This window comes from Polypterus senegalus, chromosome 5 (genome assembly GCF_016835505.1).
Source record: "Polypterus senegalus isolate Bchr_013 chromosome 5, ASM1683550v1, whole genome shotgun sequence".
NCBI classification, from domain to species: Eukaryota; Metazoa; Chordata; class Cladistia; order Polypteriformes; family Polypteridae; genus Polypterus; species Polypterus senegalus.
Genome location: NC_053158.1, coordinates 196473387 through 196491626, shown reverse-complemented (window position 1 = coordinate 196491626; position 18240 = coordinate 196473387). Strand labels below are relative to the sequence as shown.

Below are 18240 nucleotides of genomic sequence, written 5' to 3'. Positions count from 1 at the left end.
TGCTGCTGACGGACGGCCTTATATGGGAAGGCACTCAATTACGTGGGAGGCATGGTGATGGGGGACGCAACTCCGTCTCACACGGCGACTGAGCTGCAGGCTATGGCCGTATAAATGTACGTAAGTAGATTCAGTTATGACCGTTATGCGTAGAATTTCTAAATGAAACCTGCTTAACTTTTGTAAGTAACCTGTAAGGAATGAGCCTGCCAAATTTTAGCTTTCTACCTACACTGGAAGTTGGAGATTTAGTTAAGAGTCAGTCAGTCAGTCAGTCAGTGAGGGCTTTTCCTTTTATTAGTATAGATAATATATTTACAAAAGTAAAGCACACAACCCCTAAACTCCCCAAAAGTCCAGGCCCTCACACAATGCCTTCTTTAGGCCACCTCCACTCCTCTCCTCTCCACCAAGACTTCGTCCTTCTCCTTACTCGACTGCAGCCATCAAATGGATGGAGGCCTTTTATCCTCACCCGGATGTGCTCCAGGTGCCTCCCAATAATCTTCTGCCAGCACTTCCCAGTATGGCGGAAGTACTGGCTGCTCTCCCGGAAGCACTCTGGGTGTCCCTGGTCTTCTTCCCCCCAGCACTTCCAGGAGTGGTGGAAGTGCTGACGGCCAGGGCTCCTCAGGCATTGGGGCGCCCCCTGGTGGTGACCACAGGCCCCTAAAGGGTTGAGCTTCCAAGCTCTGTTCCCGTGGTCCCCAAAGCCACCAGGGTGGTCGCCCCCTCGTGGTCTGGAGGAGGCGCAAACCCTCCTCTGGTCCTCATGGGTGTCCCGGCTGGGTAGCACCCCCAGCCACTCGCCACAGTCATTAAAGTACTATTACTGTGTATAAAGACCCCTTAGAAATAGGCAGGTGTTCTGTAAAACTTTATGAGCCTGAAGAAAAATCCAAGAGATGGATTGACATAAATGGAGCAGACAGAATTGTATCCAAGGGAGTAGCCTTGAATCAACCAAAATCAGATGTCTGAACCATTCACCTCCACTGCTACCTCCAGGGGGTCCAGAGTGCGTTCTATAACTGAGACTGCTCTTTTAATTAGCTTGTTGATTCGTTGGGCCTTTCCTGAAGTGATGTTGCCATCCCAGCACATCACAGTGTAGAAAATCATTCTGGCCATCATCGTTATAACACAAAGAAAGAAAGAAAGAAAGAAAGAAAGAAAGAAAGAAAGAAAGAAATAGTACTAGACTATTAGGAAGATATCCAGAAACTCAGATAGAAAATGGCCACTGGTGTTGACCTTTTATCCTGTCAGTAATTGATGACAGGTCATGACCTCTGAGACCACGCCCCCAGTGACTTGGGAGCCATATCTTGACAAAGTGCTTGCAAAATGATGGCACATATAACTAAACAAATCATTTTGCAGCTATAAATGTACTATTACTGGGTGTAAAGACCACCTTGGAAAAGGCAGGTGTTCTGTTTAACCTTATCAAGGAGATGGATTGACATAAATGGAGCAGACAGGATTGTAGTCAAGGGAGTAGCCTCAAATAAACCAAAATAAGATGTCTGAACCATTCACCTTCACTCCTACCTCCAGGGGGTTGATGCCTTTTTAATTAGCTTGTTGATGCAGTGGGCCTTTCCTTAGGTGATGTTACCAGTCTAGTGCATGCCAATGTAGAACATCACTCTGGCCATCACACTTATAGAAGAAAGAAAGAAAAAAAGAAAGAAGCTCATGATAAACAGGTCTGTATAAGCATTAAAAATGAAAAGAAAGAAAGAACAGCACTAGTCTTTTAGAAAGATATAGCAGGTAGAAAAAGGCCACCAGTGTTGACCTTGTACCCTGTCAGTAATTGATGACAGGGCGTGACCTCTGAGGCCACGCCTCTAGTAAAATTACAAATTTAAATACATTTATAATACAAAGATTGACCAAATATTTGGAATACTCAAAATTGAGGAAGAAAAAACATGATTATAAGTATTTAACTCACAAAATACCAAGGACTGTATTTTGTATTAATCATGCTGCTGACCTCTTGATACTAACAGAACACCCTGTGATATTATAAATCAATGTGATCGGTTTCTGAATTCTTGCTTAAAACTATAAGAAACATGGCCCTTATGGATTAATAAATAAGGATGTATTAATCTAACCAGACACAATCTAATGAAGATATTAAAGCTATAAGAATGTAGTTTCTTTATAACTAATGTACTGAACTAGAGAAACTGCTTTAAATTGTTCTTGTGTGTGTATAGTGAGAAGGGCATATCCCTTAGGAATGCAAGTGCCTGGTGCCTCTTTGTTTTAGTATACTCCATGTGAGACTTGCCCAGACACCGCCAGTTGGAAACCACATCTTTATAAAATGAACACGTTTATTTTGCATCAATAAACTCAGTTTACAGTTCCGAACACCACACACAATGCACACAGCAAATAATCACCACAATAAGTCTTTTCTTTCTCAGTCCTTGGCCGCCTGTCTCCTCCTGGGATCTTCATCCTGCTCCCATTCCTGACTCAAGATTCTCGACTGTAAGAAGGCGGCCCCTTTTATTCCCGCCCGGATGTGCTCCAGGTGGCTGATGACGTCGATCCGGCAGCACTTCCGCCTGCACCGGAAGCAATCTGGGTGTCCCTGGCAGGTTCCTCCGCTATCTTGCCGAGTGTGGCAGAAGTAACTATTCCCGGGTTCCACTAGGCTTAAGGCGCCCCCTGGTGGTGGCCACGGGTCCCAACGGGTTAATTGTTTTTCCCTCTTCTCCCGTGGTACTCTCTTAATCCACGGCGGTTGCCCTCTCGTAGCACGAAAGCTATACATGTTCCTTTCCGGTCCTTCCAGGCATCTCAGCCAAGTAAGGACCCCAGCAATCTGACACATCCTGTATGTAATAAATCAGGATGTAGCCAACTTAACGTAATCTATGTATGAGCTCAAAATGAACTGTTATATTTTTTTTCTGTTCTCTCTACAAGCTAGGCGATAAAAGAGAGAACATTTTTTCTTTTTTAGCAGTCTGCCTAAACCCAAATCAGTTGCTCTGAGTGTTGGGTCGGGGTTCAGTCTCACAGTCTCTCTAACTCACCAAGAATAAAAAAATTGCTTTTTATATTATATTGGTTTCCGTTACTTTGTCGTTCCCGACATTCAGAGACAACATACTACAGACAATTAAAGAACAGAAAATTTGTAATAGAATACTAGAAAAATGAAGAACAAAACAAAACCAGAAGACTTACCTCAGAGGAGCCCTGAGGATGCCCCCTAAATCACGATTGTCAGAAGTGCGGTTTTCACTCCAAACATAACTGGTTTTGAGCGCACTGTGCAGGAGAACATTTTTGATTTGGTGGTGCAGAGATTTTGTGTACTATTTTTTAAAGAATGTTTTAGCCGTCCTATTCCCCAAACCTGTAAAGCACACTCCCTGGCTGCCAAGAGAGGGGGGCTTCGATAACACCAGGACTGCATGTCATCAGCGTCACTCATTAGGGCTGGTGCACAGTACCATTAGATGTCAGCTGACTTTGGGTTGGAAATATTTCCAGGATCTGGCAGCTCTGCCCTAAGTGTTTACCAAATGTAACTTTTCAGCAACACATTTCTTTCATTACCTTTAAATTGGAAAATTTGTTAAACAAAATTTGCCCAATTTTCCTCACCTCCCACCTACCTCCACGCCGGACAAAAATATTGCTCAGTCTTGAGGACTCAGACAGCATCTCTGTAATATATAAAACATTTTACAGTCCCTCCCTTTCAAAGATCCCAGAGTACAGTGGAAAAAGGATCTCTCAATCAACATCTCAGAAAAGGAGTGGAAGGTAGCAATGCATAGGATTCACTTGAGCTCCATATGCATAAAGTATACAATTGTTCAAGTTAAAATTATATATCGAGAGCATCTGTCTCATTTAAAATTGTCCAAAGTGTTTCCAGGGTAGGATCCAACCTGCGAACATTGCAATCAAGTTCCAACCTCACTGGGTCACATGTTCTGGGCCTGCACCACATTAACGTCATTCTGGACCAAAATAAATGCCTCACAAGCAGCCTTGGGGTCACAAACCCTCCTAATCTGCTAACAGCTGTGTGTGGTGGGCTTACAGAGGGGCTTAAGGTGGAGAAAGACAAACAAACTGTGATTGCCTTTACTTCACTTTGGCACGTAGACTTGTTTTGCTCAACTGGAAGAATCCTAACTCATCTATTCTAAGTCAGTGGGTAACTGATGTTTTATATTATCTAAAATTTGGAAAAAATCTAATTCGCATTTAGTGGATTTGTGCAGAAACTTTTCAAAACCTGGCAGGATCTGATCAATAACATTTTAGAATAAGCGCTTATATTGGAGAGATAGATTTCTTTCCCTCTATACTACTCTCGGAAGTTTTACTCTGGCTGTTGGTTTCAAAACCTGGCAGGATCTAATCAATAACATTTTAGAATAAGCATTTTAATTGAGGAAGCAAATTCTCTCCCCTGTTTTTGTTTTTTTTTTTTACTCTATTTATTTTTATTTATTTATTAATTTATATATTTACTTTTATTTACTACCTTAAAGTTTTCCTCTGCTAGCCTAGCTCTCTTTTTCATGGGTAGAGGTTGATTTGCTTCAAACCAAGTCTTGTAAAACTCAACTTATTTGTGTGGAATGTTATCTGATTTTAATAAAATCAATAAAATCAAAAAATATATATATACAGTGGAACCTCGGTTTACGAGTAACTTGGTTTACGAGTGTTTTGCAAGACGAGCAAAAATTTTTAATAAATTTTGACTTGATAAACGAGCGATGTCTTGCAATACGAGCAGTATGGATACACTTTGTCTGCTGAGCGTCATGTGATCACAACTGAGTTGATGGATCTTCTCTCTCTCTCCTTATCTCGCTCGCTTGCCCAGCGCGTCTCTCTCTCTCCTTATCTTGCTTGCTCGCCCAGTGTCTCTCTGTCTACTACAGCATTGTGACTGTGTGTGTGTGCGAGATGTGAAGTGCGAGTCCCCATCTTGCTCCCCAAAACACGAAGCTGAGTCTCAGTACTTTAACACTAGTTTTATTCAGCTTGAAACAGCAACAGCGCTGTTATTTATTGCAGCGGGATCTTTATAATGTTCCTTGTATGACCCATTGACGACAGGCGCTTATAGCATGTCTGCGATCTTTTTGGATGCGCTTATACACCGAACTGCTAGAGCGCTGGGAGACTGCGATTGCTTTGGGACGCTCTTCCGTGTGTCGTCCCGTTGGGTGGAATCCCACATGAGTTTAGAAACTCACAGCAGCCATGATTTTTTTTAAAGGTAAAGTGCAGGTTAATTTGTATTATGTATTTTACTTTATATTTTGTATTAATCATTTTTATATGAATATTTTTGGGTTGTGGAACGAATCATCTGAGTTTCCATTATTTCTTATGGGGAAATTTGCTTTGATATATGAGTGTTTTGGATTGCGAGCACTTTTCCGGAACGAATTATGCTTGCAAACCGAGGTTCCACTGTGTGTATATATATATATATATATATATATATATATATACTGTTCAAAAGAATTAAAGGAACACTTTTTAATCAGAGTATAGCATAAAGTCAATGAAACTTATGGGATATTAATCTGGTCAGTTAAGTAGCAGAGGGGTTGTTAATCAGTTTCAGCTGCTGTGGTGTTAATGAAATTAACAACAGATGCACTAGAGGGGCAACAATGAGATGACCCCAAAACAGGAATGGTTTAACAGGTGGAGGCCACTGACATTTTTCCCTCCTCATCTTTTCTGACTGTTTCTTCACTAGTTTTGCATTTGGCTACAGTCAGTGTCACTACTGGTAGCATGAGGCGATACCTGGACCCTACAGAGGTTGCACAGGTAGTCCAACTTCTCCAGGATGGCACATCAATACGTGTCATTGCCAGAAGGTTTGCTGTGTCTCCCTGCACAGTCTCAAGGGCATGGAGGAGATTCTAGGAGACAAGCAGTTACTCTAGGAGAGCTGGAGAGGGCCATAGAAGGTCCATAACCCATCAGCAGGACCAGTATCTGCTCCTTTGGGCAAGGAGGAACAGGATGAGCACTGCCAGAGCCCTACAAAATGACCTCCAGCAGGCCACTGGTGTGAATGTCTCTGACCAAACAACCAGAAAGACTTCATGAGGGTGACCCAAGGGCCCCATGTCCTCTAATGGGCCCTGAGCTCACTGCCCAGCAGCATGCAGCTCGATTGGCATTCCCATAGAATACCAGAATTGGCAGATGCACCACTGGTGCCCTGTGCTTTTACAGATGAGAGCAGGTTCACCCTGAGCACGTGACAGAAGTGAAAGGGTCTGGAGAAGCCATGGAGAACATTATGCTGCCTGTAACATCATTCAGCATGAGCAGTTTGGTGGTGGGTTAATGATTGTCTGGGGAGGCATATCCATGGAGGGTCACACAGACCGCTACAGGCTTGACAAAGGCACCTTGGCTGCCATTAGGTATCAGGATGAAATCCTTGGACCCATTGTCAGACCCTATGCTGGTACAGTGGCTCCTGGTGCACGACAATTCCTGGCCTCATGTGGTGAGAGTATGCAGGCAGTTCCTGGAGGATGAAGGAATTGATACCATTGACTGGCCACCACACTTTCCTGACCTAAATCCAATAGAACACCTCTGGGACATTATGTTTTGGTCCATCCAATGCCAACAGGTTGCACCTCAGACTGTCCAGGAGCTCAGTGATGCCCTGGTCCAGATCTAGGAGGAGATCCCCCACAACACCATCTGTCATCTCATTAGAAGCATGCACCGATGTTGTCAGGCATGTACACAAGAACACAGGGGCCATACAAAGTGCTGCGTACAATTTTGAGTTGCTGCAATTAAATTTTGGCAAAATGGACTAGCCTGCCACATAATTTTTTCACTGTGATTTTTGGGGCGTCTTTGAATTGAGGGCTCTGTAGGTTGATCATTTTCATTTCCATCAAACGATGTGGCATCCTTTCGTTCCTAACACATTACCCAGTCTATATCAGTATAGATATCCAGGAGGATTTCTTTTTCCCATTGAGATCTGATGTGTTTTCAAAGTGTTCCTTTAATTTTTTTGAGCAGTTTATATACATTAATAGATAGATAAATAAGAATAAATGAATATATACCTGCGCTAGGCTGGCGCCCTGCCCGGGGTTTGTTTTCTGCTTTGCACCCTGTGTTGGCTGGGATTGGCTCCAGCAGACCCCCGTGACCCTGTAGTTAGGATATAGCGGGTTGGATAATGGATAGATGAATGGATATACACACATTTTGTTCTAAACACCCACTGGACTTACTATAAAGCAAGAAAAATTCAAAAGAAAGAACAAGTTTATGACTTGGCTGTCACAGCCTCAGCAAGGCATCATACACATAGAGGCGCGCGTCCTTTAATTGTAGCTGCTGGACAGACAGAAGTCGTCTCATATGATGTGCCTCTGGGTTCATATCCCTCTCCTGACAATTGTATGAACTTTGTGTTTTTTCTCCCATGTTCCCAAAGATGTGCCTGTTGAGATAACTGGGAATTTCACCCCTGGCTCTTTGTTGGAATGTCTATGAGTGACCTGCCTTTTGTCACCAGCGCTGCGCCCTGAGAGCCTTAATTGGACTAAAGCGGATTTGAGAGTGTTATGTAATTCCGTCTTTGAAATTAGGATTATTGTGACTGCGTCTCTCCGTTTCAAAAACATTTCAACTAAAATTAAACACCGCAGGAAATAGAATCTGATTGACCTTAAATGTCTCACAACACATTAGTGACCTTATCAGGTTTCTGCCTCAGTAAAAGAACCTGTAAAGATATACTGTACTGTACTAGCAGGCGTGTTTGCCTTAGATGGATTAACATAATGATTAGCAGCAATGTCACTTTGAAACCCTTGCCATTTACACCTCTTTCTTTTTTTTGTTTTGCTTATTCTGTTCATAAATCACACCACTGCTCTTTGAAACTTAAACTGAGTCCAATAGCTAGTGAATGTTTTTTCCGTTGTTTCTGTAACCTGGCTGATGCTCATAGTTTTTATTCATTAATTCTCTATCACTTATCCAGATCCTGGTCACAGAAGCAACAGTCTTAATGGTGAGGCCCGAACGTCCTTTTCCACAGCCACACTTGCCAACTCATACTTCTCCTTCTTCTTCTTCGTCTTCTTCTTTCGGCTGCTCCCTTTAGGGGTCGCCACAGCGGATCATCTTCTTCCATATCTTTCTGTCCTCTGTATCTTGTTCTGTTACACCCATCACCTGCATTTCCTCTCTCACCACATCCATAAACTTGCCAAACTCATACTTTGAGATCCAAAGGCATTCCCAGGCCATCCGTAGACAAAGAGCAGTTCACAGCCCCCTTAATAATGTATATCCATAAAGATAAAAAGAGTACCCTACCCAGGATGGGGTTACCGGGGCCTCCTCCTGCACTCAGGAATGGGAGAAGTGCCCACAGGCGAGCACCTGGTGGCCAGGCCTACCACAGGGCCTGGTTGGGCACAGCCAGAAAACGCAACATGGGACTGCCCTCCTGTGGACCCACCACCTGCAGTAGGAGTAGGGGCCGGGTGCAATGTGACCAGAGGCCTTGGTGGACTGGAAACCAGACACACTGACTCATTTATTTATACAATATCCATAATATTTACAATTCAAATTTAAATGAGATGCAAAACAAGCACAATATAAATGTGTTGGAACACTCAAGGTGCTATAAACATCCACAAAAACTATTCATTTTCTAACAGGCGTAATTCGGTTCAGGTTTACTGGAGGCCAGCAGTACTGGACATTAAGCTGAACGAACAATGCATAAAGTGTCAAGATTTTGTAACTACCATATATGCTCGCGTTTAGGTTCTCCTACGGATAAGTCGGGGCTTGACTTTACCGTTTAATTTCCGGTATTTTATAATGTCGGTCGTATAAGTCGAATGCGGAAAACTCACGCTATTGATCCAAGAGATTATGATATGCTAACGCCCACCTGAGAGGGGAACCACGGAGCACACAACCTTTTTTTTTTTTCTCTCTCGTGCCAACGTGACCACACGGTAATCCCCGAACTACTCCGAAGCGACGTTTGCACTGATTTGTGTTTTTTGTACACCTTTATCATAAGAGCATCCCTCATCTACGATGGATCGCCTGATCAGAAGAAAATGTGAAGCTGGTTTTAAATTAAAAGTCGTCGAAGTGGCGAAAGAAATTGGTAACTGCGCTGCTGCTGCAAAATTTGATGCGTCTGAGAAACAGGTGCGAGATTGGAGGAGGCAAGAAGATGTAAAAAAAAAATAAAAAATTAGGTGTCATATTGGGAATGGGAGTATAAGTTGGGGTCTGATTTTATGATCAATTTTTCAGGTTTCAAGACCAACTTATACGTAAGTATATACGGTATATATACAGGTTGGCCCATATTTATGTATATGATTGAAAAGTTATGTAGTAGCGGTACATTTCAGTGTCTTGTATGTCTGTAGTACTAGGGTGTTGTACCGTGTTAGCCATTATGAATGTAGTGAGACGTCAAGCAAAATGACACCTTTTATTGGCTAACTAAAAAGATCTTTCGAAAGCTTGCATATTGTAATATTTTTAGTTAGCTAATAAAATGTGTCATTTTGCTTGACTTCTCACTGATTGGAAAGTTGTTATTGTCAGGAAATTATCAATGTAATAATCAAGTAACATAATGGACCATGAACATTAAGAACCAGCATGGGTTGCCCAGTCCAGCACATTGTTAATCCCATTCTCAGGCTACACAGTAATGCCATTTTCAATACTTTTCGTGCCATTGTTTAAATGCCTGTGAAACATCATATACAAACATATGGGCCACCCTGTACAGTATAGAGGGCCCAGGCGGATGGACACTAGAAGTGACGTCAGAGGTGTTACAGCTGACAGTCATCACCTGGAGCGGTGGGGAATTACAATCACCAGAGGCCTTAAGCTGTCCCCTGTGCACGTATGTGTGACACCAAGCATGGAATCTGAAGCAACAGTCCACAGAAAATAGAATATCTACCTGTATCGGTCCAATGCTGCTAAGATTCACACCATCGAAGAGACGGTGATTTATTTATTTTTTTTTGGTGGAGATTCCAGTGACACACCCAACCTTGGCCTGACCCGCACACACTCACAAAACCAACAAATGAATAAAAACCCAATACACAACAGCCACAATCAGACAAACCTACCCTTTCCCTTACGGAGATACAGTTGTAACATAACAACGAACCACAACAATAAACACTCACGACAAACGTCCTCATACAGTCCATTACAGCAAAAGCAGGTGAAATGGTTTGGTGTGATAGTGAGAATCCCGAGAATAGCTTCTGTGGAAAATGAGTGAAACAGGGCTATTGGTAGTCCTGAGCAGCGAGGGGTGAGATTTCCAGTAGCGCTCCTTTTGAAGACGCACGATGATAAATCCACCACTATACACATGACCGGCATGTACGAGACAGTCCATTCATCCTAACGCGAAATGATCCAGGGCACACTTGACTTTTCAGACGACACGTTGGACAGGATACACAAAAACATTGATCTCCTGATGCTCCGCCAAGCCCCCCTTTTTTAACTTTCCCACTGGGCTCTTTTGTCCCCAGCAGCACCTACTTCCATTCCAGTAATCCTACGTGGGTAATTCCCCTTGGGCTGCTGGGAAATGGAGTTCTTCCCACGGTAGCACTGCTACATACCACCTACCTCCACGTGTTTGGTATATCAGTTTGTTGTTCTCAGGTACCAAATATTTCTGTTTTCAGAGATTTAAATTCTCCCTGAAGTTCTTTGTGAAGCGCACACAAATGTGTAGTCGTATCGGCAGATTAAGCACGTGGCTGAATAAAGGTTTCCCACAACTAAGCGCCTTGATATCGCACTTTCTTTGGGAACTGCGCAAGAACTGTTTTTCACAGAGGCATAGGGTACACATGTACCCCCAGTTTTACATGGATGCCTCAGTTCCTGGCATCTGCTATAATAAGAGGTGAGCGCTCGTGAATGTAAACTCCAGATGGTGTGCTCTGGGTTGTGTAACTCTGTCTTATCTGGTCAGTCAACCGAAGGTGACCATTCAAATCCCCTTTTAACTTTATTGCCCATTTCAAGCTGATTGGATAGATTCCATCATTAAGATATGGTCGAGTGTCACGTCCAGAGGTCTGGAGGTACAGGAGAGAGAAAGGAGGGCTGGAGAAGTGTGTGAGGATTGTCCAGGATATGTATGACGAGTGAGGACTCGGGTTAAACTCAGTGGTGGGGTCACAGACAAGATCCCAGTTAGAGAAGGTCTGCACCAGGGATCTTCTTGAAGTCCTGACTTCTTTGATCTGGTTATGGATGTGTTGACTCATGGGATAAAAGACCAAACCGCCTGTGTGAAGGCTTTTTCTAATGGCATCGTGTTGTGGAGCACCAGAAAGGAGGAAGTGGAGAGGGAGTTGAAAGAAGGGCTTTGGAAGATGGAGGATTAAAGATAAATAGGAAGAAGAAGACAGAATATGTGAGGTTTGATGATGATCAGAATTCAAAAGTTAGAAATTATTGAAAAGGGTGGGTAAGTTTAAATATTTAGGATCAGTGGCAGCCGAAGATGTAGATTTAGATGCAGAGATAACCCATAGAGTGCAGTGCGAATAGAACAACTGGAAGAAGGTATCAGGAGTATTGTGTGATGGAAGAATTATGGCGAAGGTAAGGTTTTTAGTGCAGTGGTAAGACCAGAAACGATGCACGGAGGTAAGAAATGGCCAGTAAAGGGAGAGCAGGAGGAGAAGTTAGATGTGGCAGAAATAAGAATGATGAGCAGTGTTGTGCATGAACCTCCATGCTAAAGAGCACGTTCATTGAACAAGCTCATTTTTCTAAGAACGGTGAACTTAACGTAACGTATTTGCAAGTGAGAACTTGAATGTGAGCTAGTTCAGTTTTAGGTGACATTCTGGATCTGGTTTAGGTCCAGATTAAACGTGTTGCGTTACCCTGTAATGTAGGGGTGGAGCCATATCTGAATACGGTATTCGGATAAGCACAAATAGTGGACTTTTACGAATATTTATTTTGTACGAATTTTTTGCCATTTATTTGTATTCAGAAAAAATAACATCAAATCAAATAGGCTCTGTCTGTGTCTGCCTGCTTATGCTTAAGCTGCACCCTCGCTGACACAAGCACATGGTGAAGCTCCGCTTTTGCTTTTAGGAAAATGCTGTACTTCGCAAGGCCACTTTATATTTTTCCCCATTGGACATGCAATATGTGATGCGAATTTCGACCAGCAGCATAATAAGTTAGTTTACCTACCTGCTGGTCCCAGAGTCATCATTTATGTCACACGGTTGGAGATAGAGTGGTAATTTATATGAATACTTGCATCTGTTTAATTTCTTTTTTGACTGGGAGGATATTAGCATATATGATTATACATGTTTGTTGCTGGGTATAACTCAATAAAGTGTATTTAAATAAAAATGATTGTATTTTATTCAAGAACACTATAATAGCCTAATATAAAACATGCAACATTGAAAAAAGTAAACTCATGGGTCATTTATTCTCACTCCTTAAAAAATACAAAATGAACTTAACATGTACGAGTTCAAAAATGATATGGTGAACTATGAGCGTGAATTTATTAATTTTAATCTGTGTGAACTGAACTTTGAGCGAGTTCTTGTGAGGTGTAAACTTGCACAACGCTGATGATGAGGTGGATGTGTGGAGTGACAAAAAAGGACAGAACAAGAAATGAGAGCATCAGAGGTACAATGGGGTGAGAGATATCTAAGAAACGACTGTGGAATGGACATGTGAAGAGGATATGTGGGCATAAGGATGATGGGACTGAAAAGTACAGGGGAAGAGAAATCGAAGATGGCCAAAGCGGTGGTGGATGGATAAAGTAAAAGAAAATTTGATGGAAAAGGGTCTGACTTGGGAGGAGGTGCAGGACCGAGCTGTTTAGGGAAGATTGATCAAGAACATTGACCCCATAGAGAAAAATGAAGGAGAAAAGGAAGAAGCCTGCTAGCTAGAATCACCAGCAAGTTGCAAACCGTTTTACATGTCCTCCTCATTTTTAGTGCTGTTGCTTAAAATATCAAATAATTACTTAACTGCTACTCATTAAATAAAGTCTATCTATCTATCTATCTATCTATCTATCTATCTATCTATCTATCTATCTATCTATCTATCTATCTATCTATCTATCTATCTATCTATCTATCTATCTATCTATCTATCTATCTATCTATCTATCTAAATCACAAACACAATATAAAGAAACAACAAACCCTTTAAGAAAACTGGGTATGAGCACTGGGTATGGGCATGGCACGGCCAGATTTAAACACTAGCATGGTCAGTTGCTCGCGTATTGAAGTGACTTTAGTTGCAGGTGGCAGTCCCATATCATTTTATGGTGCCAAGCAGAGTCGTGAAAGTGCTGTGAAGAAGCTGTCTGTTGTTACGGTTCTGCCTTTGTCCAGAAACGGCTCCATAAGCTTTATGATCACAGACGTGGAAAGTCTTTGCCCTGTGTTGTAACTCAAAGCACAGTTCTTAACAAAACATTGCCAGATATCCAAAATCGCAGCAAACGTGTTCTGCACGGGTATCTTTGTTGTCAAAGCACAAATACCACCTGATGGTCTGATAGCGGTCATGGGGCATCTTATTTTTGATTGCCGGTACAACAAATAGTCCTGAGCAGGTATCAACCACAGTACCAACTGTGGTCATCACTGCTGTTGTAAAAAGAATGGAGATAAACGGCATCAACTCAGAGAGGGAGAGGCAAGTTGTTTGTACCACGTGAACATCACTGACTGAATAAAAATTAATAATAAAGAAAAGCACTAACTTTAAAAAGTAGCCAAAATTTACACCGGGTGTTACAGACTCAAATCAAATGTACAGTATATCTTTATTACATTATAGTGATAATAATACACTTCATGTCATTATTAGTAAAACATGGAAAAAGTTTCTGATTTTGTTATGTGTTCAGCATTTCTTGCCTCACATTTCTATTCATCCTACACTTACACAGATCATTGTAGACATGGAGCACACATTAAATGTATGTATTCCAAAGAACGATATATTATTTACAACTCCAGGCACCTCACACCATGATAAAGAGACTTGAGCTGGGTGAAGTTTGCGACTGACTTCAGCTCTGTCTGGGATGAGATAGCAGGCTGCTTGCTGCTTGTGCTGTTCAACACATTTGCGAAACAAAAGACGCTAATGGAGCGGTGCAAAGGAATTAAAGGTTGCCCAGATTACGAGTTTTTTCGTAGGCTTCAGGGACTCTAGTGTTAATAAAGTTTATTTTATCCAATCTAATCTTACCCTGTTATGAAGGAGTGTGTGTTTATTTCTTTTCTTTATGGGCTGGTGTCCCATAGACTACTGGTTCCTACCTTATGTCAAAGGATGACGAGACTGCGTGTGACAATGCTCTGATGAACAAACTGGATTCAGAAGGAGAAAGGATGGTGGATGCACAGTATTTCTGTGTCATCACACGTTGTAGGATATCGATCATTTCAGATATTTCTTTCCACAAATGAACTGAAAAAAAATCATACACAACACTTCAGATAATCATTTAAAAGTCTTTAGGAAGGAAATCCACTCAATTTATGGTTTACTGTTTTAAGATTAATAACCCGCAGGTTTATACAGTATGATGGCAAACTAATGGCTTATCAGATGTTCCTTCATTTAGCAGACATGCTTGAGCAATAGAAAGGACACCAGGGAATTTTTCTTTCTCCCCTCTGGCTTGTTATTTTACTTTTTTTTTTTTTTAGTCTTCAGAATATTGATGTCGAGCTAAATGAAGCACTGTTTCACTAACTGCTGTATGATTTGTTAAAGTGTGATTTTCAAACTAATTCTTCATTGTAAATGTCTTCTCTCTTTTTTGATCTTCCCAGAAATCCTCCTCCGTCCCTTCGTCAGCCAGAGCTGTGGTCCCCGGAGTTTAACGACTTCATTTACAAGTGAGTGGAAGTGCGTGAACCATCTGTGTCTTTGCTGAGGTATGGTCTGTTACTTCTCGATGTGCAGCAAGCGTTACTTACCATCTTAGGTGTGTCCTGTAATGCTGGGAAAAGGACAGAAGACAATAAAGGGGGACACATTATCAGCATGTCTTTCAAAGCTATTACAGTATGTAATAATAAATAATAATTATGGTGCCTTTACACAAGCTAGAACATGCAGGTGACAAGCACACGTCACACAATAATTTAATGGAAAGTTCTGCATCCTATTAGGCTATCCTGCCAGTTCTTGGTCCATCTCTCAATTTTTCACTCCCACTTCATCCAGAAAAGAGTAATAGGGGCTTCAATTTATCCCAGAAATAATAAAAATAATAATTATTTATACAGACAGGCGGACACAGAAGGTTCAATCACCAGCACACGTTTATTCAATTTTATATACAGTGCACACTTCCCAGTACTCCCGTACTAATCACCCTTAGTCCGGGCCTCTCAATAATGCCTCTCTTTCTCTGGTCCGCCTCCACTCCTCTCCTCCGAGCTCTGTCCTCTTCCACCCGACTCCAGCCATTGAATGGAAGGAGAAGGCCCCTTTTATATTCACCCGGATGTGCTCCAGGTGCCTCCTGATGAACTTCTGCCGGCACTCCCTGGTGTGGCGAAAGTGTCTGCTGTGCACCCGGAAGCACTCCGGGTGTCCCTGGTCTTCTTCCCCCCAGCTGAGGGCCAGGGCTCCTCAGGCATCAGGGCGTCCCCTGGCGGTGACCACGGGCCCCTATAAGGTTGAGCTTCCATGCTCCATTCCCATGGTCCCCAAAGCCACCAGGGCGGTCACCCCCTCGTGGTCTGGAGGAGGCATAGTCCCTCCTCCGGTTCTTCTGGGTGTCCAGGCTGGGTACAACCCCCAGTCACTCGCCACTATATATATATATTTATTTATATATGTATGTATATATCTACTCTCTCTCTCTCTCTATATATATATATATATATATATATATATATATATATATATATATATACAGTATATATATATATATATATATATAAAATCCTAAGCCTAAAAGTGCAATGATTTTCTGCAACGATTTTCTATGTTTTTATGTCACGTTTTTTGTCACGCTTTAAATTGGGCTTATTTTAAAACCTACAGTACATATATAGGTTTGGTATCATTCTTTTCAGAATTTATCGAACTTTAATGTGATGTTATTAGATTTTCAGATTCTTATTCCGTTTTAAAATTATTACCTAAAAAATATCAAGAACTCACATCCCGTGAGACGAGACTTTGTACCAAGAGATTTAACCATGCCTGGGGCCAGAAATAAAAGACAAAGAGTAGGAGAGCTGCTGTACAGGCTTTTAAATGGTCGAAGTGCCGGACAAGATGCAGATCACATGGCATGGCATGGCAGCAGCAGCAAGCCAGCAGCTGATCAAGCAAAGAGGAGGTAAAAAAAAACAAACTGTATTTGTTTCCCATTGTATCACCGTTTCATGAGGGGGTTTCAGAGGAGCGACCGTGTCTCCTTGGGGTGTGTTCAGCCCCCCTCTTCACAACTCGAGTGGCAGAGACGTGAAGTGGCTGGCGTGTAGCGCAGGCTAGTAAAAATTATAAATTGATTTGTATGTCATTGAGAGAAATAAGAATTTGATCCCCTACAACCCAGCCAGAATTCTGGCTCCCACAGATTGATTACAATCAATCGATCAATTCCAGATACTCCTGATCTCAACTCGTTATGTCTATAAAGCACACCTGTCCACCAAATCAATTTCTTCCATTCCAACCTCTCCATGGGCAACACCAAAGAACTGTCAAAGGATGTCAGGGACAAGATGCCAAACTGGACTTGCAGATGCAGGTTTGCCCGCCTAGCGTGCACAGATACACCACCAACCCCCGAGTATACAGTCTGCTGGTATCTCATTAACTTGTATTGGGGATCTGTTTTCCATCAGTAGTGTCAATAAGAAGTGAAAAAGAGGAAAATTTACAAAATATACAAGTTGTTATATATGATGTTGGGATAAACATGAAACAGTAAACTGGTAGTTGAAGTTGCACAGACTGTTTCTGTTTTCAAACAGGTGGATTTGCAGATTTGGCAGTGGATTTTAATGGGAGATTTTTGAGATATCTCAATGAAAACTGAGCACAGTTGACAAATTTCTTGGAACGACAAGTGTGCCACATGTCAACAAAATTGGTTCTCGGGCAGGCTGAGTTCTTTCACATGGACAGACAGACAGACAGATATGCCATTCACAGTAGGTGCTTCTCGCATTATAGCCGAGTGCACCTGAAAGAATCATCATCAACCAATATGCTAGACATTACTCTGCATGACAATAAACAAATCCAACTGTGCCATACGTCTCTCACCCCTCACCATGCTCTGTTTAGCCTTTTCAAACTAATATTAAACACCTTGCACATTTAATCACATCTACTCTGCTAATTTATCATAGTACCTGTAACTGGTGTAACCAGTAGGGGGCATTGCAGCATCTCTAACCTCAGGCACTACCACAGAAACACAAGTCCCGGGTTCAAATAAGTAATTTATTAACAGTAATACCTTAGCAAGGCTTTTTCCAACACACGCAATTCCTCTGTTTCTCTCTTTCCTGTTGTCTGCTCCTTTATCTTCCTTCCACCCGACTCCGACTTGCCTGGATGTGGCAGAGCAGCTCCTTTTATCTAAGACCCGGGAGTGCTTGTGGGACTAGGACATGGTCTGATAAAAGCACTTCCTGGTCATGTGGAAGTCCCAAAAAACCAAAGAGCACAGCTTCTAGTAACACCTTCTGGTGGCACCCAGGGAACCCAACAGAGCTGCCCTATAGCACAACTCCCAGTATGCCCTGTGGGTGTCCACTGGTGTACCTGCCTCCAGGATTTCTGCCACCTAGCAGATCGGGGAAGCCAGTTCAGCTCCCCACATCCTTCCTTCAAGCTGGTCTCCAGACTGGGTAATGTTCCTCTGTCTATTCCTGCTGGTATAGCAGTGTACCCACTCTTCAGATGGCATTCTGTGCCCATATTTTTGTTTAGGCAGGGAACCTCCTGCTACTTTTCGTGCCTGTTTGCCACCTGGGCCTCCCAGTCAGGCATGTGAAGGTCCATTCTAGCAGGGATACCAGTCCCTGCTTGCCATCCATTACACTGGGAAACAAAGTGTAACAGCAAAAAGTT

General features: G+C 42.3%; 1 protein-coding gene across 1 annotated transcript in view; it reads left to right on the top strand.

Moving 5' to 3' along the window:
• myo3a (myosin IIIA) overlaps positions 1–18240 on the top strand; it is a 390102-nt gene that overhangs the window by 124758 nt on the left and 247104 nt on the right. The window contains exon 7 of the mRNA XM_039753913.1: positions 14967–15032. Coding sequence (XP_039609847.1) covers positions 14967–15032 — 66 coding nt within the window. The remainder of the gene's footprint in view (positions 1–14966; positions 15033–18240) is intronic.